Genomic DNA, 23,848 nt, shown 5'->3' with positions numbered 1-23,848 from the left:
GTCGGATTCCTCCTCCTCCGCATGATTATGTTCTGTGGATATAACTGTGTATATTAGAACTGATCAGTGGAGCAGTGTAATCGGAGAGTAGTGATGCTGATCACCTGAGTCATAAAGAGAATTGCTAGAGAGCCAGAGAGGCCTAATTTTATTTGAAGCAGCTTCCTAGATAATGTGTAATAAAATATAAATACTTTTTTTCTATTATTGTTTTTGAGTGCTACAGTGAGAGAAAACATTCCTTTCAAGAGTGGTGATTAGAGGTAACTAGTTTCTAACGGTGCTGTTCCTCGTACAAACAGCATTCACATTGCATCAATCTTTCTGACCCGCCCATGGCTTGGTGCATGCAGATCCTTGGAGCATGCACGGTATGTAAGCTATGTAAGATATGTCAGCTATGAAAGAAGCATTCATGAGGTAGAAGAAGATTGATGAACGCAGTGCAGAACCAAGTTTTGGAAAAGTCCTGTGACTCCCACCCCTACAACAGATGTCTGGGGTTTCTTCTGCACCCTTAGTTTGAACAAATCACAGCTAAAAGTGGACTGAGTGTGTCCTTCTCCAGGTGCCTAACTTCTGCACACCAGGGTTACAAATAGCAGCATTCTCACTTGTGTAATGAAAGCACCATCTCCACTAACAGAGCAATTGAGGAATTGAACCCGTAACGGTGCAGCAGGGCAGGGATGACTGAGGAGGCGGAATTCCAGCGAGGCTCTTTTGAAGACGTTTCAAGGCTTCATTCAGACGCCGGTATCAAGCAACATTTTGGAAGGATCAAACGGGAAGGCGTAGTGAGATGATCTGCAGCAGAAGGAACATTTTCATCGTGTTTGTGGCATTTTTAGTCTCATCTGACAGATTTTAACAGTCATCCTCCCACACTCCCTCAGCTGTGAGTGTGTGAGCCTTGCCTCGCCTCGCCTCGCCGTGAGTGAGTGTGCACGTGCCTGTACAGACCCCCATTAACCTGTCGACTGAACGACTCTGCAAAAGTTTCTCCAAAACGCCTGGCTGTAATTGATATGAGCGTACATGCTCACAGCAGACTGCCTCTGGCTTTATTTGCAGTGGCGTAAGAACATGCTGTTGTGAAGATTAGGCCTTCAGTTCCACTACTGCAGGCCATCCTTTACCTGGGCCAATCGCTGCTGCTAATCTGAGCCCGGGTCTAATTACCTGTCAGAAATGTACATACCCGCAGTAGCCCGGCCCGAAACGCGCCGCCTGCACCGGCCATTCAAAAATCAAGCCGAGCGTGCAGACGAAACACAAGGGAGAGGTTTAGTCTGCTGGTGACAGATCTGCAGTTCTGCTTTACAAGAGGTGACATGACAAAATGAAGGTGTGTAACAGATTGAAATGTCTTAGGATGAAGCTTAGAGTTAAAGACAGTGCAGGAAAGAGATAAGATATAGCGTAGAGAGGGGAAAAGGGGAAAAAAGGGAAGGGATGCACTGAATATTTGGCAACCTAAAAAATATTTGAATAAAAACTAAAACACTAAAAAAGTGATTTTTAGCCAAATTGTTTCTCCAGTTTTTCCACTAACTTTAGAATTTTTACAGTAGTGGCAGCAGGTTACACAAAACCACCCCAGCCCCCTCCTCTGAGTATTGAGGACTTAGTTTCAGCTACGGCCAAAAGGGTAGGTAAGAAGGATGCTTATTCTAAAGACCGGGTTGCAAGTTCTCCCACTTAGAAATCATGGAGGGGACTGAAATTTTCATCTTAGGTGCATATCCACTGTGAGAGACATAATCTAAAAAAAAAAAAAAAACACAATGTATGATTTTTTAAATAATTTATTTTTGTGTTTTTGTGAGAAAACCTGTGAAAATCAAGCTTCTTCCATATTCAAATAATTGCTCCCACAGTTGATCTTTTTTTTTTTACCTAGCTGCTTGGTGATTCCCCCGTAGCTCTTTCCAGCCTTGAGAAGGTCTACAATTTTGTCTCTGGTGTCTTTGGACAGCTCTTTGGTCTTAGCCATGTTAGAGGTTGGGGTCTTACTGATTGTGTGGGATGGACAGATGTCTTTATGCAGCTAACAACCTCAAACAGGTGCTTCTAATTTAAAATAATAAGTGGAGTGGAGGTGGACTTTTTAAAGGCAGACTAACAGGTCTTTGAGGGGCCAGAATTTTTGCTGTTTGGCAGGTGTTCAATACTTCTTTGCAGCAGTAACACACAAATAAATAATTAAAAGAGATGAACATTTTAGACCCCTCCATGATTTCTAAATAGGAGAACTTGCAAAGTCGCAGGGTGTTCAAATACTTATTTTCCTCACTGTTTTTGATTGTGGCCTGCCTTAGTGACGTAAATCAGTGTAAAAGCAGAGTCATAAAAAAGCCATAAAAAATATAAATATTGTGTTTCATTCTGAGAATCTGAGCTCTAAGCATCACAACTCTATATGTTAAGTATTTGTGATTCAGTTTTAGCTACGGCCAAAAAGTTAATTTCAGTGCATCACTAGTAAAAGTTGTTGAAGGTAAGGAGGAGGCTAATTTTAAAGTCAAGCAAACTTACACAAAGCCAAATGGACAGTCCTTGGCACAGGCCACCGGCTTGCACTTCTTGTGTCGCTGTCGGCACTGGCACACGGTGCAGCCATGAGCATCCGTCTGAAAACCAAACGGGCACTTCAGCGTGCAGCCGGAGATCAGGCCTCTGCACAGCTCCTCTCCTGTAGACGAGAACAGGCAGGATATCAGGTTATTGACTGACTGACAAATAACATACTTACGCACTGAGAGAAGCTTTCAGCCTGACAGAAATGATAAGAGTTTACGCAGAAGATTTCATCAGCTCTGGAGAAAAAAATGTAATGCACTGAATTTTCCCTCACTCTAAAGGTTAGCAAATTAGCACTGTGCTCACCACACCTAAATCACTGCTCTCTCGCCAGGCTGAGTTGTTAAAAGGCCATATTCTATATTTTTCTTCCAGTTTATTTTTTAAAGACCTATCATTTTTGAAGGGTTTAACACACCAAAAACAGTCGCCACTTGTTCTTCAAGATCACCATGTTCCAACCTGTCTTTATCCCTTAATGGCTTTTCATACAGCAAGCGACAATTTGCTCCGCACGCATCTCTCCATTTTGTGTATTAAAGGTTACAACTCAGCACAGTTTTTCATACTGGGGGCGGAAAACCAGCAAACCATTTGCGTCTATCGAGCGGTGACCTCGGTGACTGCTTAGCAAAGTTAGCAACGCTAGCACCCACCTAGCCCAGAACTTAAAAAAATAAAAAAACACAAAAAATATGAATAAAAGGCACATAGGCACGTTTGTCCTCTAAGTAAACCCAACATTTCTGTTGGCAGATGACATCACGACCCTCACGTTGTATCCACCGAAGCTGAAAACGTTTTAATTTGTAGGCGAGCAGACGCATGTTAGCCTCAGGCATGCGTGTGCTGGTTTCACGGGTCAAGCTTGCTTGTTGTACCACCTGCCACTCCACCCACATCCCATAGACAGAAAATGTGCAGGGATCATGCAAATATCACTTGCTGTAAGAAAAGCCATTTAGAATAAAAATGTTTTTGTTACTGAGCATTTAAAGTGGGGTCCTAGAATGTCAAGACGTATTTACTTGGTATGGTTAGATAAAGTGATTTTGCTCAATGCAACAGTTACTTTAACAGAATATGGACGTGATTTATTTTTTTTACTAAGCTACACAACTTGCTAACTTCTTTTATGTAAGCTTCCAGGATTTATTATCTATATTAGCCTTACAGCACAAGCAAAAGGCAAACGTAAGCCCTATCAGGATGGGATTCGTTTCTCAGGGTGATGTCTGTAAAAAACTTATCACTACTACTATAAAACTCTTGCATTCGGTCTGCAATTTAAAAAACAGGAGGACCAGTGAGTTTTTTGGCTTTCTAGGTCACATGACATCACGTTCAGTAGCTTCTCTATTTCCACTTACTGTTGTGTTTACGTGGATCTCCATGGAAACGCACGCCCAAAGTGTAATTATGGTGTGTGGCAGTGAACAAAGAGCTATTTTATTAAACGCAAAGTGACGAAACTCAGAGATGTGCGTCCGGACGAAACAAAAAATATTGGAGGACCACGAAGTTCAGCGAAAAACAGCAGGTAATTCAGCCTGTCATTTTCTCAGAGGTCGTCTATAAAATCACAAAGGGGCGTCGAGTGGTCCAGTGGTCTAAAGCGCTGCCACTATGAGCGGGAGGTAGTAGGTTCGAACCCCCGCTCATGCAGCGTTCTCATCAAGCTGCCGGCACTCAGAGGGAGCAAAATTGGCCCTGCTCCCTCCGGGTGGGTAGATGTCGCTCTCTCCCCACATCACTCCTAGGGTGATGTCCACAGCGCAGGGCGTCTGTGAGCTGATGTACCGCTACCCAGTCGCTGTGCTTTCCTCTAAGCGCGCTGGCTGCTCGGCAATGCTGCATCAGCAGCAGCTCGAAAAGAAGCGGTGGCTGACTTCACATGTATCGGAGGAGGCATGTGTTAGTCTTCACCCTCCTGGTGTGTTGGGGCATCACTAGTGAAAGGGGGAGTCCTAATGAGTGGGCTGGGTAATTGGCTGTGTAAATTGGGGTAAAAATGGGAAAAAATTGAAATAAAATGATAAAAAAAAATAAAATAAAATCACAAAGGACCCCCTATAAAAGAGAAAACTAATCCCATCTGGATAGGGCTTTAGGACAACAAAACATTTCTCTTTTTTATTGAGTTTATTGATTTAGGTGGGACATAAACAGTAAATCCCAGTGTTCAGTTCCAGAAAGCCTTGTGAAACACTGGAAATGTGATAGATAAAGTGCACAGAACTGAAAATAAACACCTGCTAGTCCTGCTTTTCCTTTCAACAGAAGCGCACTGTAAGAATTGCGAGCTCTTGATGTGGCTGAAGAACATCAAACAAACATTGTTCTCAGCCACACAGCTGGTTTATCAGCTCTGTCCTCCATCGGCTAATTCAGCACTACCCTCCTCTTGCCTTTGATATGTGTCAGCCTCACACACTCACTCTCCCTCTCTCAGCATACTAAACAATGAGCTAATCCAGCGGCCTTCACCGCGAGCACCTCTAAGCTGCTCTCCTGAATCCACTCCTGCCTGGAGAGTCAGCAGCTAAACACTCAGTGACAGCTGGCTCTCCTGCCTCCTCTGAAGGAGGACCTTACAGAAAGCCCACCTTTCTTTAGAGGTCAAATTCAGGGTGAGCCTGTTAACTCTTACAGACGCCCACAGTATTTCTGAGACGAAGAGCATTCTGAGACAAATTCATTAGCAGTTCAAATATATACACCTCTGGAAAAAAATAAGAAACCACTTAAGTTTCAGAATCAGTTTCTCTGATTTTACTATTTATATATATTGTCATTTAGAGCATTTATTTGCAGAAAATGAGAAATGGCTGAAATAACAAAAAAAGATGCAGAGCTTTTAGACCTTAAATAATGCAAAGAAAACAAGTTCATATTCATAAAGTTTTAAGAGTTCAGAAATCAATATTTGGTGGAATAACTCTGTTTTTTAATAAAAGTTTTCATGCATCTTGGCATGTTCTCCTCCACCAGTCTTACACACTGCTTTTGGATAACTTTATGACACTCCTGGTGCAAAAATTCTTGGTTTGATGGCTTGTGATCATCCATCTTCCTCTTGATTATATTCCAGAGGTTTTCAATTTGATAAAATCAAAGAAAACTATAATTTTTAAGTAGTCTCTTTTTTTCCCGAGCTGTATTTATCCAAATAAATGATTTCATTTATTGATTTGTTGAGTTGTTAAAAGGTTCTTTATCCCTCAGAATTAAACAGGATGATTTTTTAGCTCGGTTGGTATACTATATGTAAATAGTCTGTTTTGTGGCTGATTCAAAAAGATGTCTAGGTTAAAACACTCCTTATAATTTCAGCACGAAGAGAAAACAGTACATTTAGAACAATGGCTAATTAGGCACTAATAAGGTAAAAAAAAAAACATTTACATACAGCACCAAACCTTTTGACCTTAATTGTTTGGTAAACTAGATTTCACAACTGATCTGGTTAACTCTTCTAGGATTCCACAGTGATTAGAAACGTCTTCATTATTATTCTTATATTTTGTAACCGCAATGTTGATCTTCAATTGTTTGCTATTCCCCTCATTTCAAACTGTGTACAATAGAATCCACCGTGTGATAAATCTGAGAATAAATATGTGCGTAACTGTTCAGTGGATTTATTAATAAACAGTTTGCGAGGCCACAAAGGACCCCAGGGCAACTTCTAAGCAACTGAAGGCCTCTCTCACTTAATGTTCATAAGTCCACAGGACCCAGGAGAACACTAAACAACAATGGCGTGCACAGCTGAAGAAGCTGAAGAAGTTGAAGAAGTTGAAAGTACAAACAAAGCTGTTGAACCCGAATGTAAATCAAATGTAAATTGAATTCATTACGCATTTAACTATGAATTATGAACGTCTTATAAATATATGCAGCAGAGAGATTATACATAATGAATGTACACTCACTCAGCCCTTTATGCGTTATCACTAGGCCTGTAACGGTATAATGTATTCGTACCGAACCGTACCGAACAGACCTTCGGTACGGTACAGTGCTGTACCGAACGAATACAGTCAGTTTATATGTTCTACACAGCGCCTGTTCTACCCTAGGTCTGTGCCTGTCGCGACATGTTGCTATTTAATATTCATTAGATGCCAGTACCTGATTGGAGTAGTAAAGGGGAGGTTCTTTGATATGTTTAAAGCAACTCTTTCGTGATTCGTGCTCTTGTGACCATGTGGGGGCGACGTCGCACGGCGAACCAATCAGTCGAGCCTTTCCTAACCACTCTTCAAAACACATTTGCGAGGTGCACGCGTCTGCTGTATCAGAGAATGGTGGAGACTATTTTGACATTATGGCAGAAGCTAGCGACCAAACGGAGATAGAAAATCCTCCCCTGTCTTTAAAATCTCCCGTTTGGGAGCACTGCGGTTTCCCAGTGAAAACCTGCGACGGAAAAAGACAAGTGGATAAAACGAAAGCGGTATGTCGTTATTGTTTTGCTGAGGTCGGCTATGTTTCGGGCAACACTTCAAACATGCTAAGTCATCTGAGACAGAGCCACCCAAGTGCTAAAATTACCGCGACAAAAAAGAAGATCCCTGTTGTGCAAACGCCACTGATATCTGCGTTCAGGCATCATTACAATCACAATTCAGATCGGGCTAAAGCCATTACAGCATCCATTGGGGCTTTTATAGCATCGAGGGTATATAGAGGGTATTTTCAAGCGCTGGGGACGTTATAACTGCCAGCAGATCTGCCCTCACTGCTGACAATGTGGACAAACTGATTTTCTTGGCAAAACATATGAAGATTGAGTAAAAATGAATACTGTAACACTAGAATTCTGGAACTGAGTGCTGCACTTTACATGTGGAAAGTTTTGTTTACTGTTTAAAGGGAATTCAATTTATTATTTTTAATTTTATTTTGTTTAATTTTTAACATTGGTTAATCATTTGAGAATATTTCATTTAAGTCAAGTCAAGTAGTTGTCAATACTGCATATGTACAGGACATACAGAGAATTGAAATTACGTTACTCTCCTTCCCAATTTAACAGCAAGTACAGATAATAGATATAATAAAAGAGAATGGGAGACACTATGTGTACAATACAGCAGGGACACAATAGACATACATTAGACAAAAACAAGGTGCAGTAGTGTGGGGAGAAATAGATATATAAATATAAGTAAAAAAAAGAAAAAGATATATAATATAATAGAGTGGGAGACACTATATGTACAAAACAACAAGACACAATAAACATACGTAAGACAATAGTGCAATATTGATGGTGATTGAGATGGAATGACAGTATAAATAGTATATATCAGTAGTGCAAATATGGTATATAGCTTAAGGCTGGTAACTTAATGGTACCAAGCAGCACTTTATATTTATTTACTGTTTCAGTTTGTATATTGCCAATTTTTTGGTTAAATAAACAACATGCTGTGGAAGAAAATGGTTCTGCATTTTGTTCCTATACTGTACCGAAAATGTACCGAACCGTGACCCCAAAACCGAGGTACGTACCGAACCGTGATTTTTGCATACCGTTACACCCCTAGTTATCACCTACTTATTCCTTCAATTATCTAATCAACCAATCAGCAGTACAGTGTAATACATCAGATTGTGCACTTATACAAGTCAGAGGCTTTGGGTATAGTTCTCATTAACCACCAGCATGCGGAAAATGTGATCTTATAGATTTTGAGTGAGTCATTTCCAGTGTCAGATCTGCCCAAGGAAACACTTAAAACAGAGGTTGGCAATAGGCATAAAACTGGCCCGTGAGGTTGTCTGACCTATAATAAATGATACTAAAATAATAATAATAATAATAAAATGCTTCTCTGGTGAGCTTTTTTTTACATTCCTCCCATTTAGTTTCTGCCCGTTCTCATTTTTCTGCATGTTCTTGTGCTCTCTTTCTCCTTATAAGGGCGTTTTTTCCCCAGATGTGTCCCAATTTACAAGCCGGGGCAGCGGTAGTGTATTGAACCGCGACCCTGATGACACAGGCTCAATTCCTTGTGATGAGCGTTGTGTTTATTTATTTATTTTTTCCTTTCTTCTTTTCCGTTTACCTGCTTTAAGATCAACATCTCTGCAATCGGGTTCAACAACCCTTTGGGCTGGAGAGCTACTAGTCTGTAGCACTTCATCCCATTACACTTCATTTTACATGTAATGGCTTAGAAAATATATAGCCCGTGGCCAAACTAAATTGCCGACCCCTGACTTAAGAAATGTAATAAGAAAAGGCTGTTTAGATATGGCACGACTGGTTCGAGCTGATGAAAAGAAAACATTGAACACTGAGGTGAATGAGCTACAACAGCAAAAAAACACATTGGGTTCCAATTATGTCAGCCAAGAACAGAAAGCTGAGGCTGCAGCAGGTACAGGTTTACCAAAATTGGACAGTTAAAGACTAATTAAAAAAACAAAGCCTGAACTAGTGAACCTTGATTTCTGCATATGCACAAAGCTTGGCACACATTGAGTCTGTTAATATCAATTAATCGTCATTACAATTCTGTTCTTGACCTCTATTCAAATGGGCACTTTCAGAATAATAATATTTCACTATGTTACAAAGCAAAAGTAGTCTGAAACTGATTTTATGAACGCGATAACGAGTTCCTGTGAGAACAGACTTTTTCGGTGCTCTTCTTCAGGGTTACTGGATCTGGATTCAACAGAACACCTTTGGGCTGTGGGAGAACTGGAGAGTCACAGCATGAAAAACCTGCACGAACTGTGTGATGCAATCATGTCATCATGGGGCAGAATCTCAGAGGAATCTTTTCACATCTTGTGGAATCCACAATGTTATGAAAAACTGAGGCTGATTTGAGAGCAAAAGAAAGTAGTACTAGTAGCACTGAGTCTTATTAATAAAGTGCTCAGTGATTTTATATAATTATATACTATTTACATTCATACAAACCTGTAATTAAAATCAAATATATAATAATAATTAAATTAAATAGTGTAGTACTGTGTAAGGAGAATGCATGCATCAGGACTGATTTTACATATATTGTCTAACATCTATGAAGAACCGCAGTAAGCTTATTTTTGTAAGCCCAATTCCCATAGCAACATCATCTGTGAACACTGACAGTAATTGGACAGATGTTACTGAATATTCTCCCTGAAGGCTAATTTTGTAGAAGGTACTATCTTTATCAATAGTGTTTTGACTGATGTGAGAATAACTCACTCTGTATTATTTTATTCTGAATCATAATGAATAAAACTGTACTACATTTGTGCAGATTTATGCTGCAGCATTATGTGTTTGTGACTCTACTGATCCTGACTTTACTTTAAGATGGCGGCGCCTGGAGATGTAGCTAACACTACAGGTTGTAAACCTGCACTTGTACACTTTCAACCCCTTTTAGAATTTTAACTCCTTAACAGGTCATGATTTTTGTCAATTTTCTGCTTGATATTACACTGCTAAATCTTGAGGACTTCTATTCAGGCATTACATAAAAAGCTTTTATGTTTAATAAGGAACATTACTGAAAAGCATAACTGTAATTGCAATTGAAAGTATACAAAATATTTAAGCAAATCTTCTAATGTCAAAATATAATAAAAAAAAATATATAAAATTGCCTCTTTCCTGAACTTCATTTTAAAATAAAGATATTTTACTGCAGAAAAAAAGGGTTTTGTATCACCTACACCTGAAGCCTGTATATGGAACAAGGCAATGTCTTGCTTTAAATGTCAGGGTTCTTTGGATTCTACCAATGAGGTGTGGAGCTTCTTTAAGCCTGGATAAATGTGTAACAAGTGATGTATCTGCAGGAGCAAGAATATGCCCCGTATAACCATGTCTTAAGGGTGTTTGGACAAATGGAACAAAATTACTGGATCTTTAGTACTCTTTATCATGTTTTACTACAAGTCAATTGCACACTGATTTCTCTCCTGAAAACTGCATAACCTCTAGCGGGTAATGCTAATGCTGCTCCAGCAGTGTTAGCCAGGGTTAGCAGCAGGCTACAGGCCAATAATACTTACCTGTAACGGCCGAAGAGCAAGCATTTAGTACGGTTAGCGGCAAATGCTAATACTGCTGAAGAACTAAACAGAAACTCCTGTATAACACTGTACTTCAGTGGATTTACTGCTCTTACAACATGACTGGTAAAATTCATACATAAGGCATACTGGATTATCAGGCACCCTGATGATTTTTGGGAAAATTAAAGGATTATAAATGTGCCTTTTACTGCGAAAAAGAAATAGGGTGCAGGTAAATTTAATGCATTTAGGCTGGAAAGCACGTTTATTTCAACCAACATCCAGCAACAAGAGTTGTTTTGAATTGATTGTATCAATTTATCTTCCGTTTAGCTAGGGACTGTTACAACTAGCCGTAACACCATTAGTTGTTTATCAGTTAAGATGTAACATTTACACACGTCTCACTTTATGCTGGTTGCTGGATTGCTCATAAGCAATTAGTGCTTTAAAAATGTGTATGATTCCATTTGTAGCAGACAAAAATGACTTGCTCAAATACTTTTTAAAAAGCGTGTCCTACTCTTTCTATTTTTCTTTCTCTCTCATTCTATACAGCTCTGGATAAAAATAAAAAAATAAATAAAAAAGATGTGTTTCTTTGATTTTACCAAATTAAAATCCTTTTAAATATAATCATAAGTAAGATGGATGATCACAAGCCAACAAACCAAGCTGAACTGCTTGAATTTTTGCAGCAGTAGTGGCATAAAGTTATCCAAAAGCAGTGTGTAAGACTGATGGAGGAGAACATGCCAAGATGCATGAAAACTGTGATTCCCCCAGATATTGATTTCCAAACCCTTAAAACTTTATAATATGAACTTGTTTTCTTTGCATTATTTGGGGTCTAAAAGCTCTATATTTTTATTCGGGGAGGTTGGGAGAAATGTTGTTTCTAGTTTATAGAATAAAACAACAATGTTCATTTTACTTAAACATATACCTATAAATAGCACATTCAGATAAACTGATTCAGAAACTGAAGTGCTCTCTTGATTTTTTTCCAGAGATGTATATCTCTAATGAACTGTCAATCACATTACAGCAATTACTTTAGAGTTGTGCAATTTAGGCTCACTTGTTTTGCAGCTGCAGGTGCGGCAGCCGTCCTGGTCGAGCCGGAAACCGTACATGCAGTCCTGGACCGTCAGCGTGCAGTTCTCCAGCGGGCCACAGGCAGGGGGCGCCATGGTGATGTAGGTGGGCTCTGGAAAAAGAAGGATAAAAAAGTCAAACACACAAAAATTCCCCCAGTGGAGGTGAGTCAGGCTGAGTAAGTCAAAGTGAGTGTATGTGTGTTTGCGCTCTCTCGCGTATGTATATGTGTGTGTGCGTGTGTACGCGCGCGAGAGAGAGGAAGAGAGAGAGAGGAGACAGAAGGAAAGAGAAAGCGGGAGCTGTGAGGGAATGTGGAGACTCATACAGGACGAGGCTTATGAGTCATGGGAGTTGAAAGCAATTTTCCACACACCCCTCTTCTTAGCTTCTGTTAATGGCTGAGAGCAAGATGACAGAGAGCACAACAATGAGAGACAGGAGAAAAAAAGAGAGAGAGAGAGAGCGCGAGAGAGAGTGCACACACACACACACACGCGCACACGCACAAGAGAGAAAAACAACATATGCTGAAAGGCCTTTATCTCTTCTCCACGTTCCTTTCGTGCTTCACATACTGACATCTCATTCTAATAGGGATTCCTGCCGCTTATAATTTATTTGTTCAAATCCATTAAAAGATTATGGGAGGTTTTTAATATGGGCGAGCGAGCGGGCGTGCTGTATATCAGTGGCACGTGACCCCGGCCCGCGCTTTAGGTTATGACAGTTCTGACAGGCCGCAGCGCCGTGGCTGTCATCGCCACTCTAAATCACGCCGCGCTCTCGGCCCGGCACCGCCACCGAGCCCGAGCGGCCGGCCCACCGACACCACAACAAACAGACAGGAGCAACCAGAAGAAGAGAGACGAGCTGTCAAGGTCACTATCCGTGAAACGCTTTACTGAACACACACCTACTGCCGACACGTGTAGCTTTCACCACAAGGGACGCAAACAAGGTATGAAACAACACCCAGCCTTACATTCTAGTGCACGACCACTACTACGTAATCTGCAGATACTGACGTCCCACAGACTTGTACTGCACCACAGCAAATACTGTAAATAATACAGCATTAATACTTCATGAATTATATTATATATATGGTGCTGAACATGAAATAAAAAATAAAAAAATGTATGTCTGATGATCCAGAAGGAGATGTTCAAGCTCATGACCCTTAGACCTCAGAATTGTTTTACAACAATATAAGCTAAACTAGTAAATTACACACAAAATACCTAAAACGTAAATTTTTCAATGTCACTGTAGAGTAACGTTATAATACCAAACACTTAGAACAGCCAAAGTTTAAAAAAAAAAGTTAAAAAAACAAGAACCATTGGGTAAACCACAGGTATCAGAAGAGGTGCCATATATTTTAAATAAAATGGGAAATGTATTAAAGGTCTCTTTTTGCTAAAAACCCACTTTTTCTTGTTCTTTGTGATATACTATAGGTCTCTCTGAGTTTTATATGCATGCTGCATCTGAAACTGTTTCTCAGCCTCCCTTGTCTGCAGTAGCTAGTAAAAGAAAATCCTCAGAAATACGAGTTGATCAGGAAAGGCTCAGGACCGCCCACAGACCGCACTGAAGCCAGAGTAGGGAGCCAAATCCTGTCTTTCTTCAGAGACCACTAATTTAGTGATATAAGCAGGGCTTAATAGAAACACCTGAGCGCTTTTTTCACATGGCATTCATTCATATTATAGACATTTTAAAATGAATAAAAAAAACGATAGAATGAGACCTTTAATAAAACATTAGAAACAGTTTCTGCACCGTTTACACTGCACACCATATATTTTAAATAAAATGGACTAAAAACTAAAAACTAATATTCCACTGCACCATAGAGTGGGACCTGTGGTTGCTAAAGGTGAAGGTGAAGACAAGCCCAATCTTGCACCATGTCAAATGTATCTCGCTAATAAGTTATTGTTCATTGCATGTAAATGTATCCTAATTAAATGGCTTGATGACAAGGTACCCACAATTAACCTTTGGCAGAACGAAATTCCAAAAAATAACTCCCTTCATTTTATTCCATAAAAAATACAGCAAAACAAACAAAAACTACTATAAAACAAAATACAGTAAATGTATTGTGATGCTCCACTTGTGATGCTATATTGCTAGCTATGATACAATAATTTCGTAGAAATTTGCTCTCTCGCTGTGTTTCTTAGGTTAAAATCATGTATCCATCAGAAAACTGACCACTGGACATTCAGAAAATCTATTATGTAGATTCTACAACTTGTGCAATTCTATAATTATTGATTAGGTCATGGAATGCAGCCTTTCAAATAAACTTGCTAACTCGTTTGTCTGTCAAATGTTAAGTTAAAGGTGTTTTAAACAATAATAGGAACTTCTTAAGCAAGAAGTTTTAGAACCAAATCTGTTTTTTTTACCCAAATGTAAACACAACAATTGGATTATTTGAAATCAGAGCTGGTCCACTTTTTTGTGGCTGTAATAAGAGTGATCTAATCAGAGTTCATTTATTTTTGCCTTTAATTTTACTGAAATAAAAAAAAACAATCTCTGTCCAGTGTGTTATAAGCAAGAGAGCAAATTACAATGACCGGAAGATTAGATATACAGTTAGAAACAAACTAGAAATAGGTGTAATAAAGTGAACTGCCATTACTTTTAACAAATTGAACGTTCTCCACAAAAAATTACCGTGAATCACCAAAGACAGAAACATTAGATATGAAACGAAATCAGAAGTGAGCAATAAGGCGCAATGTGAACTCAACCTTAAAACAGAACAATTCTAAAATAAACGAGGCAGGAGCGTGGGGTGGTCATCCGTAGCGGTGTGTCCGGGGATGACAAAGTACTGATGTTAAGCGCTGGCTACCGCTCAGAGAGGCAGCAAGAGCATGCTGGCTATGTGGTCCGGGGGTCAGAGGTCATCTTGTGGATAATTCCAACAGGCTGTTTTGCAGAAATGAGGAGGGAGGCTGAAGGCACAGGAAATGGTATTATTTCCATGACATGAAGTATAATTATATAGAGGTGGAATGTGACAACGCTATTTTTTTTATTAATTTTTCTGTCTTTTTCTTTATCTGCCTCTGCTCAGTGTTTTTTGTCTCCATCATTTATTTTTTGCATACTGTAATTGGTTAATATGAATGAAAAATAATAATCTCTCAGATTCTCGTTGTAATATAAATGAGACAAAGCTGCATTAAAAGAGCTGTTTTTAATCACTACAAGCATTACAAATTATAAAATCCTCTGCTTTCTGACATCACAGTAACAGGTCACCTGTCTACCAATCAGAGATCCTTGTCAACAGAATTTCAACTAAATTCAAATAAGGGCTTGAGGTTTTTTAATTGGACTTTACTTATTTGAAAATGTCTGTTTGTCCCACACTTTGTGAAGTATTGCCAACTTTCCCAAAGTTGCATAGCAAGCTTTTTCTCCGGATTTTGTTTGTTATGTTAACGACCCTGTTGTTTTGATTACTGTGGATTTGTTGTTTTTTCTTTTGTTTGTTTCCTCATGTTTGAATGTTATTTTTACTCTCATTGCAAAAACTTTTTCACACGCAGCTGAGAAATGCGTCCATGTTTTTTCATGACAACAAAAGATCCAACAGGTGGATCCTTCGCCAACAAGTTACCATATAAGCAAATGGTAATTAAACCTGCCTAGTCTACACAGCCTTCAAAGACTATGGGCCCTACCTTATACTCTGGGCAAGGTGCGTCACGATGCTCATTACTATCTTACACCCCACCAACAGTCACGCTTTCTGCCTGCTTTATTTAAGCAGCAAAGTTAATGAAATTAACTAGTACATGCCTATTGCACATTTCAAGCCATGCAAGGTGTACTTTTCCTGTCATTATGATAGCAAAGACATGCCCTGTGTCATGCTCCGGTTTTATTAAATAAAGGAGACAAGACAGAGGGTAGTCAGAATATGCAAGGTCAATAATGGGAAACAGCAACCTCAGAGGACAACCATACCATAAACGTGAAAACAGTCCAGGGTTCATACGAGGGTCAGGCAGAAATCAGAGTCCGGAAACAGAACAAAGCCGATATCCAAAGGGCAAACACAGGCAAAAAGAAATGCTTTGTAAAGAGGAGTGCGCGAAGAGGTGGAGCATTTTAGGGTGGTGAACAGGTGAAATCAATATGCAGGTAACTGATTATTCCTGGAAGTGCCGTGTGCAAGGTCACTTGATTGCGTGAAGGAGTAATGCCGAGGTGAGGTGCATTCTGGGCATTGTAGTCCGGAGACTGGAGATCGCAGGGAGAGTTGAGTAGCTCGATGCATGTTTGACGCCTGAAGGTCAGCAAAATAGGGCCCTAAGTCTTTGTAAACTGCATTCTTCAAAGAATTATGGTTTTTTTCTTTCTTTAGCTGCCTTTGCCCAGAGTTAGTTTGTCTCCTTACTTTTTTTTTTTTTTTTTTAAACATATGTGGTTACTATAAATTAAAAATTAGCTCACTCTTGCTTTCTCTTTCTGATGCTCCCGAGGCAAAGTTGCTTTAAAAGAGCTGCTTTTCATTAAGACGTGAGGAATGCTGAATGCCCTTTTCTTGGTAAAGCCTGAGTAAGTGTGTGTGTGTGTGTGTGTGTTGAGAGAGAGAGCCTTGAGCAAAAAAAAAAAAACATACATAAATAAATTAAAGCACAGATAAAGATATACTTGTCCAAGTGCAGAAATAGAGCCTGCCACACACACACACACACACACACAGCGTAAAGTGTAACTCAGGTGTGGATCCCTCTGTGTCTGTGGACTTCACTAAGCGAGGTGTGAGCTCATAACAGCTCATCGCAGTCCGACGGCGCTTAATTACACACCCGGCGTCTGGCGCGAAAGCTCCCCTCGGACAGCGAGAGGGGGGTGTCACCTTGAGCAAAATGAGGTCTCCCAACAAATAACATTCAGGGAATAAAAATGCATGAGCGCAGAGTGACCGGGGAGGAGCTGAAGACCAGGCCAGAGCCATACAGAGCAGAGTCAGGTCCACCGGGGGCGTAGGTGAAGTGACTGACTGGATGACCAAGCAGAAAGCTGTAAAAGCTTTTCCCAGGGCTGCCCATAAGCTGCGTAATGGCTACTACACACTGCATTGTAGCCCAGAGAGTTTTTAAAAAGTGTTTTATTCTCACGCAAATGAGCCAATCGCTGCGAAGCTGCTGACTAGGCCTGTTATAATAATTACGTTATCAACGTATCGTCGTGCGATGTACAGACGTGACCGCAATCAGTTTTGCCGACCTTGATATTGCCCATTATGCTTACTTAGCGAGCAGAGCCTATTAATGTGAAAGAGCCAGTATGTAGACTTAGTTTAAAAACAGAGATTTTTAATTTTCGTTATTCATTTCTCTTATAGACTGTCTAAAGCTGTCTGTTTGTCCTTCACATTGCGAAGTATTGCCAACTTTTTAATTTGCTTAACAAGCTTTTCCGCTAATTTTGGTTTCTTCTGTTATTGACCCTGTTGTTTTAATTACTGTAGATATGTGGATTCCCCTTTTGTCTTTGTAATTTTAGTTTTTTGACTCATGATTGGGTTTTTTTTTTATTTTTTCTTATTTTTGATAGCCTATTTATTTGTTTTCAGTGGTTTCAACTGTTTCACTACAGTGAAGCTAGCAGAAGAGCAAACGACGGTTCAGCCTTCCCAGTCTATGAAGCACGATATTGTAAAAATTTGCCATAGCATTGTCTTCGGTGCAATATATTGTGATATTACACAATGCAGGACCCGTGACATCACCAACCCTGCCTCCACCAGCGAGCTGTCTCACGACAGAGATCCAGACCGATCAAGAGCTGAGAGAGTGCTTTAGAGTGAGCCAAGCACTCAAAAACTCAAAACAACAATAATCAGGCACTTAAATGGACCTTTAAAAGGTAAATAAGAGCGTTTTTTTGGGGGGGGGATTAAAATTGTGATTCCGGCTGTAACTGAAAATATCTATGCAAAACTGTGCAGAACTGAGGTGCACAGCTTATTTTTATGATGATGCTTAAACGATAAATCGTGCAGCCCTAGACAACATCTTTGTAAACTACAGGTTTGAGACAAAATGTATGGTTAATTTTATTTTACTTGCTCTTTTGCTAGCAAGGCCAAATGTGCTCTCTTGAACTGCAGCTGCTCATCACAAGCAGCATGATGCAGAATCAGGTCATACAATATTCCAATTCCAATGCTTTAATATGCTTACTAATTGAACTAAAGTTGCTTTTTTTACTTTAAAAGAGTATAGCATCATATTTATTATATTATCATGTATCACTTATCACTATAAAATTATTTATAAATCTGCAGTTTTCTGCTGTGATCTTCTGTCGACACCCTTCTAATGACTGAATTACATAAACACACCCAGGGCCACACATAATAATCAATCAGTTCACTCAATCTGTATGTGATTTTGACCACATTCAAAACAGAATTTATATTAACATACAATAGTTTGTTGATTAATACAGTAGAATGACAGAAAAAAAGTGAACAGGAGAGTTAATCTACTAACAGCTTCTCCCTACCAGTATTGACCTCTCTCTCTTATGTGTGATTTGAACAGCAGTGACACTGCAGGAACCACAGCAGCTGCATTAAAGCCCTCTCTGCAAAAAGGATGATTTACTGCTTGTTTTTTATACATCAGTTCTCCTGATTTCTGACAGTGCATAATACACTGGTAATTACAGGTGAGAAATCTGGTGAGAAAAAAGTCAGGACCTCATCACATCACTGATCACAGAGGGACAAATTATAGAGAAGAGTGCAAATGAATTCTTGCCAAACACTTCCAGATAAGATCCAGACACAAACGACATGTTAATAGATATGGGAATAGATAGGGGTTGCTAAGGAAAAGAGACCTTGTGACTCTTTTTTCTGGGTTAAAAATGAACTGGGTTCAACATCCGCTCCCTCAAAAATAAACTGGAGTACCTTAGCTGACCAAACTGGAGAAAAAAGGGAGTGAGTCAGGGAAAGACTAAAAGCTAACCTGGCTAAAATCTCTTCAGGTTACAATAGATTATGCTGAGAGGAAACAGTGAGAAAACAACCTGAGCAACACTATCCAGTAATGCAAGAGATATACTTAACACACAGCCCTGAAAAAAAAAATATATTCTAGAAACTACGGACAACATTTCCCCCAAATTCCAAATAAAAATATTGTCATTTAGAGCATTTATTTGCAGAAAATGAGAAATGTCTGAAATAACAAAAAGATGCAGAGCTTTCAGACCTCGAATAATGCAAAGAAAACAAGTTCATATTCATCAATATTTGGTGGAATAACCCTGGTTTTAATTACAGTTTTCATGCATCTTGGCATGTTCCCCTCCACCAATCTTACACACTGCTTTTGGATCATTTTTTTTTACTCCTGTTGCAAAAATTCACATCAGGGTACTATTTGTTGTTGTTTTTAGCAAAAGAAAAAAAAAACACTGTTCTCATTTCCTATTATATATCTACTAGAGTCAGATTTTATCTGTCCAGTATCATTCATTTTACTTTAACCCTTTCCAAGCCATTATGTGGGGGGCCATAAAAAAATAATCTGTTTTGAAAATTGAAGTGTAATGGGATGGAGTACTACAGACTAGAAACTCTTAAGCCCAGAGAGTTGTTGAACCTAATTGCAGAACAGTTGAATTCAGAGCAGGTAAACCCAAGAAGAAAGGAAAAAAAAAAATAAGAACACCAGTTCTCACACAGAATGGAATCTGTTTCGTCAGGGTCGCAGACCAATACACTGCTGCTGCCCCAGCAAGTGAAATGGGACACGGCCGGGAAAAAAACAACATTATAAGGAGATAGGGAGTCCAAGAACGGGCGGAAAATAGTTTGCTAATTAGCAATAGTTTGCGAATTGTTTACGTGCAGTCAGTGAGAAACTGAGAATTTTTTTGAGGATGGGATGCACTGGCTGTGCGTGTATAATCTTAAAGTGTGTCGTGTTTCATTCAGGGTAGATGGTGTAGTGTGAGGTGGGGTTAATAACATAAATCCTGAAGTGTAAGCCAAGCATAAAACTGCCATTTTTGCCACAAACTAAAGTCACATACTCACTTTATTGCAAATAAAAACGTAATAAATACTCAATAAATGCTTTTCTGTGGTCTTATATGGACATATCTGACATTCCACTATAGCTATAGAGTGTTGCAGAGACAGCATTACACGTGTTAGGACCAGGACTTCAAAGCACTAAAACTACAATATGAACAATAATGGTGTGTGGTTTCAAAAACGTTGGGGACTTTTTGAATGCACACACTCTGTAATTCTCCTTCTTGCGTAAGTGCTTCTAGTGTGCGGCTGGAAAGGAACGCTTTCAGATTTCGTGCTGATGTCAAAAGCTCTCCTCTGTGAGGCCGACCTGGTCACAGACACACAAATACACGAAGACGCAAAGAAAACACATCCAAACACACCTTTCCTTACACTCTCGAGAGGCTGCAGGGATGCAATTTTCAGCAACCTAACATTTCCCTCATACTGGCCTCTCTCACCTGCTCCCTGGGCACCGGCTAATGTACAGTGTTGGCAGCCGTGCAGTAACTGACTGCTTCCAAGGTGTGACAGACACATGCACACACGATACACACACACACACACACACACACACATGTGCCCATGCCTTATGTAAATGAGCAAGGAGGAATGGACAAAGAGTTCTGCAGTCCTTGCCAATAGGTATGGCTATTTTTAAAAAGACATCTGTCTGGGGGAGAGCGGGCATCGTTAGGGTCCCGCTTCGCGCTATTATGGGGCCGCAAATGGCAGGCCTGCATGAGTAGGGGCTTAAGCGGACGGCAGCGGACGCCGAGCCGTCTCTCTCTTCGCCTCCTCTATCCTCCACTCGCTGCTCTGGAATCACAATGAATGAGCAGAGGCAGCCATCGCACAGGCCAGAAAAAAAAAAGAAAAAAGAACAGCAAGGTCAGAAGGGCACAGTGTAGCACGATGCATTCAATACACAGGTAACATAATACAGCAGACGCCCCGCCAATCAATACACCCTCTCTATATGAGAAGGCCTTCCCAGAAAGCAGAGAGCGCAGAGCTGAGAGAGCCTGGAGCAGAGAATACACGCTTTAAACACAGAGAGGGTTATTATTATTTAAACAGCTGTCTTTAGCACAGAGCCACGCTGAAGAGAGATACCCAAATACACGCTGTCTTACGCTGAAATATAGGCTGCTTCACATCAATTACCCAGCCGGGGAGGCTCCAGAGTGGCCCGTGCCATCGCACGACTCTAAACTGTAAACGCACACTGGATTTCCCTAATCTTCCACACGCCACTGTGATGAGCAGCAGCCAGACACAATTCCCTTTGATCCCAACCAGACACTGCACATCAACCAGCTGCAGAGGAGGGAGTACAGAACAAGAGAGAAAGAAAGAGAAAAAAAGAAAGAAAGAGCAGGTAAAAACAGGAATTTGAGAGAGATTAAGAAAGACAAAAAGAGAAAATAAGAGGTGACGTGTAAAGAAAGAGGAGTAATAGTGGAACAGTGTGAGAAAGTGAGAGAAATAAGAGGAAAAAGAGAAATTATAAGGAAAAAAGAAAGAAAGAAAGAGATAGATAGATAGATAGATAGGTAGATAGATAGATAGATAGATAGATAGATAGATAGATAGATAGATGAATAATAGCAATGAGAGACAGAAAAAGAGAAAGATAGAGTACAAATGAGAGGGGGAGTATGAAAGAAAAAAGAGAGAGGTGACGTATGATTGAGGGAGTGAGAAAGAGATGGAGAAAGAGAGAGAGAGATAGGCAGAGTATGAGTTAGAGAGAGAGATAGAGAAGGAGATGGAGAGAAGAAGAAAAGAGCAAGAAAATTTGGAAAGACTGACTGAAGTAGTAAAGAAAAAAGGTAGAATAGTCAATAAGAGAGAAAGAAAGGCAAAGAGAAAGTGAGAAAAGGGCTAAGAGAAGGAGAGAAAGAAAGAATGAAATGGACTATGGTGAAGAGAATAAGAGAGAGTTTCCATGTGCAAAAAAGAAAGACAGAGTAAAAGAGTATATGAGAGAGTGAGAGAGACATATGAAGAATGACAATGAGAGAAAGAGTGTGATAGAGAGAGTATAAATGAGAATGAGACAGAGAGATTGGGTATGAGTGAGGGAGGGAGAAAGAGATGGAGGAAAATAGCAAGAGAAAGAAAGAAAGAAAGAAAGAGTGTATGAATGAATGAGAGGCAAAGTATGAGTTACAGAGTGATGGATGAGAGAGCGAGAGAGAGAGAGGAGAGACACAGAAACAGATACACAGAAAGTGAGAGAACCAGAGACACAAAGATAGAGAGAGAGAGAGAGAGAGAGAGAGTGGTGTATGAAGGACTGGGCTAGACTGCAGTTGTAGTGGTCTATGTTTGGAATGTTCTATGGAGCTCCAGCTGCCCACCAGTCTGGTTTTACAGTTTTTCCCAAATGTATACACAAAAAATGTGGAACTATGCACACAAATCCAAAAACATGAAGCTCATGTGTCGACATTGTGACTCCAAACTGCTAAACTCTAAACACAATTTTATATGTTCTCACTCAAATATCATTCTAAATCACAGCTTTGCAAATCGCTAAACACAAAGAAAACCTTGGTCACCTAAGAATCACTGACCTTCAAATACAAAACTCTAATTACCAAGTAGTCTCACACAAGTTGCAGCTATGTAAACTTCATTAGAAGAACGTTTCAATCATTTGTCAGAGTATAAAAGACGCCTCAAGTGACTGATACAGCCATACTATGTTGTGATCTGGGATAATGTAAGTTTCCACTGGCCAGCTCTGGTCAATGATTGGTTCTCTAAATCCACAGTTTGTTTGTGCTGCACCTTCCACCATATTCCCCATCTCTCAATCCAATAGAGGAATTCTTTTCTGCATGGAAAGTGTACAAACGCAGACCCCACGAGTGTGTGGCTCTACTTCATGTAATGGGGGAGGCATGTGATGACATCCACGCAGATGATTGCCAAAGACGGATTTGCCATGCAAGGCGTTTTTCCCACAGAGAATATTGCAGCTGATGTGGATGAGGTCTTCTTGCCTGACCGAGATCAGGGGTCTGAAGAACAGTGATCTGTTTCTTTGCATTTTGCAATAAATACATTTTTGTGTCCTCTTTGTATGTGAATTTTCCTTATCATTGTGAAAATAGGTGAAAATTACAGTTTTGCAACATATTGCATACAGTAAATATAGCTTACATTTGTGTAGTACTGTAAATGGGGGGTCCTACACCACACCAAATAAATAAAAACAACAGAAAGACAACATATTTCCATGGACTTGTATGCATTTGAATTTGTACAGCGGCCTCATGAAGTCAAAAACAAAACCAAATACTTCTGATAAAAGTGCTTTGAATTTATCTTGTCAGTGTTTATTTGATGCTCTGTCAGAGATAAGCATAAAATAGTTGTGTGTGTTGTTTTGGTGGAAGGAATCAGTTTTGCTGGAGATTTGAAGAGTTTCAACAAAGGAGTTAATCATTTTCAGTTTGTGTTTAGAGTTTTGAGAAACTGAGCCAAGTTTTTAGAAATGCGTTTAAACATTTGGGAAAAACTGTAAAGTACTGTTAGTGTAGAGGTGTGTGTGTACAGGTGTGTGTGTGTGTGTGTGTAGAGGTGTGTGTGCATACATACAGTACATGTGCTTATAATCTCCACAGTCCGTCAGACCCACACCTCTAATTGCTTTACAGGCAGACAGCCGCATTAAAAATTAATTCATGTGAAAGGGAGAGAGAGAGAGAGAGAGAGAGGCAGTACTGCCCGCGTATATAAGAAAGAAGGCCTGCGGGCATGCTGCTGCCTTCCGTCATTCATCCTGCTTTCCTCTCTTCCCTCTCCATCCCTTCTTTCAGGCAAAAATTCTCAGCAAAGCTGCCCCAGTCAGATGACCCCAGGCCACGCGCCGCTGTAATTGGACCCTTTGCATCCTGATTATAATGGAAAGTTATGAGCGGACAGGAACTGGAGCAAGGTGTTCCACGCAGTGTAATATTCATTTTCCAGCGTTTTCTCCTCTCTCTGATGTATTGATCTGTAGAGAGGGGCGTGCTGAGCTGGACTGGATGT

At 40.0% G+C, this 23,848-nt stretch overlaps 1 protein-coding gene across 1 annotated transcript in view; it reads right to left on the bottom strand.

Moving 5' to 3' along the window:
• Positions 1-23,848, bottom strand: part of crim1 (cysteine rich transmembrane BMP regulator 1 (chordin-like)) — a 164,221-nt gene that overhangs the window by 23,039 nt on the left and 117,334 nt on the right. Inside the window, exons 8-9 of the mRNA XM_022662672.2 lie at positions 11,702-11,830; positions 2,539-2,695 (exon numbers count right to left, since the gene is read on the bottom strand). Coding sequence (XP_022518393.2) covers positions 2,539-2,695; positions 11,702-11,830 — 286 coding nt within the window. The remainder of the gene's footprint in view (positions 1-2,538; positions 2,696-11,701; positions 11,831-23,848) is intronic.

The sequence above is a fragment of the Astyanax mexicanus genome, chromosome 14 (genome assembly GCF_023375975.1).
Source record: "Astyanax mexicanus isolate ESR-SI-001 chromosome 14, AstMex3_surface, whole genome shotgun sequence".
NCBI lineage: Eukaryota > Metazoa > Chordata > Actinopteri > Characiformes > Acestrorhamphidae > Astyanax > Astyanax mexicanus.
This window is presented reverse-complemented; position numbering and strand designations above follow the sequence as displayed.